Below are 1,474 nucleotides of genomic sequence, written 5' to 3' on the forward strand. Positions count from 1 at the left end.
TTATCCTTTGGTGTGTGGCGGGTGGGTCGATGAAATAATTACCAATCAAGTACTGGTGGGGGGCGGGGGGTTGATGTAATTAACTAGTGCTCTCTCTCGTACGGATTGCTGTTATCAGTGATTTAGCTCCAGTTCGTTCTTATTCCTGCTTGAATTTAGGAACAAAAATTGTGACTAAAGTTTGGTGGAAGATTTGAATTCAGAACTTATGAAAACAAGACATTTGTACTACAGAACCAAAAGCAGTTTCAACCAGGTTGGTAGCAAAAGGATTAGAAATATCATGGTGACTTTAACCCTTTTGTTACCATATTTCTGTTGAGATGCTCTGTGTTTCTTTCAATTCGTTTTAAATATAACAAAGAATTTAGTAAAATAACTTCGTTATTAGCCAGTGTTAGGAACATAAATTGCAACTAAAGTTTGGTGGAATATTTGAATTCAGAACTTTTGAAAACAAGACATTTGTACTACAGAACCAGAGGCACTTTCAGCTGGGTCGGTATCGAAAAAGGCTAATGCAAAATTTCCCGTTGGCTCTTCATCTCCATGAGAAAATCGCAAACTACAGCATAGACGTGATCACCAAGACACAAGTTTCACAACTTTGCAAAGTAAACACAGAAATGTCACTCGGCACACTGCCTCTGAAGGTCACCGCTAGCCGTTACTACGCATGCAACAATGTTCTGCCCTCTGTTAGTGCACTAAGAACTTGTCCAGGAACTTTCGATACCACTTCATATTCACCTTGCTTGGAAACAAGTGAGGGTTGGCCCCCCCACCCAGGAAAGGCATACAGCTTCAACAAATTCCGTCTGACCCATGCAAGCTTTGAAGAACTATGCATGCAACAGATGTTCTGCCCTCTGTTAGTGCACTACAGAACTAGTACAGGAACTTTCGATACCACTTCATATTCACCTTGCTTGGAAACAGGTGAGGGTTGGCCCCCCCCAGGAAAGGCATACAGCTTCAACAAATTCCGTCTGACCCATGCATGCTTTGAAGAAAAGTGGACATCAAAAAGATGATGAAGTAGATTTTATTACATTGATGTAGACTGCACGTGCTTCTAATGAACTAAACTCTCTGTCTGTGTTTTGTTGTAGCAGTGGCTGGACTAGTTTCCTGCCACTAATTAATTCTTTGTTTGTCTTTTTGTACAGACCACCGCGGTTAAAGAACATTGACCGGAGCAGTGCCACGCACATGTCAGTGACGGTCGGCAGTGTGACGGTGGTGATCACGGACTACCAGCCGAAGAAAGACCGACGGTCGTCAACGGACACTCAGAACGTCAGTCCTTCGGACAGCAGCGACACGTCGTCACCGACCACAGCCAACGACTACCACGAGGACTCCAGCGTGGACAACAACTGAGAATGAGTGCGAGAGGAAGCGGGTCGAGAGATAGACATAGATTATAGGGAGTGTGGTGGTGTTGCGAGTGAGAGACAGTGTGTGAGAGAGA

The 1,474-nt window shown here is 44.0% G+C and overlaps 1 protein-coding gene across 1 annotated transcript; it reads left to right on the plus strand.

Annotated features, from left to right (window-relative positions):
- Positions 1-518: 518 nt before the first annotated feature.
- On the plus strand, positions 519-1,383 carry LOC128251352 (YY1-associated factor 2-like). The gene is made up of 2 exons (XM_052978218.1): positions 519-871; positions 1,170-1,383. The coding sequence occupies exons 1-2, from the start codon at positions 519-521 to the stop codon at positions 1,381-1,383; spliced, it is 567 nt and encodes a 188-aa protein (XP_052834178.1).
- The last annotated feature ends 91 nt before the right edge of the window (positions 1,384-1,474 follow it).

This window comes from Octopus bimaculoides, unplaced genomic scaffold, assembly GCF_001194135.2.
Source record: "Octopus bimaculoides isolate UCB-OBI-ISO-001 unplaced genomic scaffold, ASM119413v2 Scaffold_167351, whole genome shotgun sequence".
Taxonomy (NCBI): Eukaryota; Metazoa; Mollusca; class Cephalopoda; order Octopoda; family Octopodidae; genus Octopus; species Octopus bimaculoides.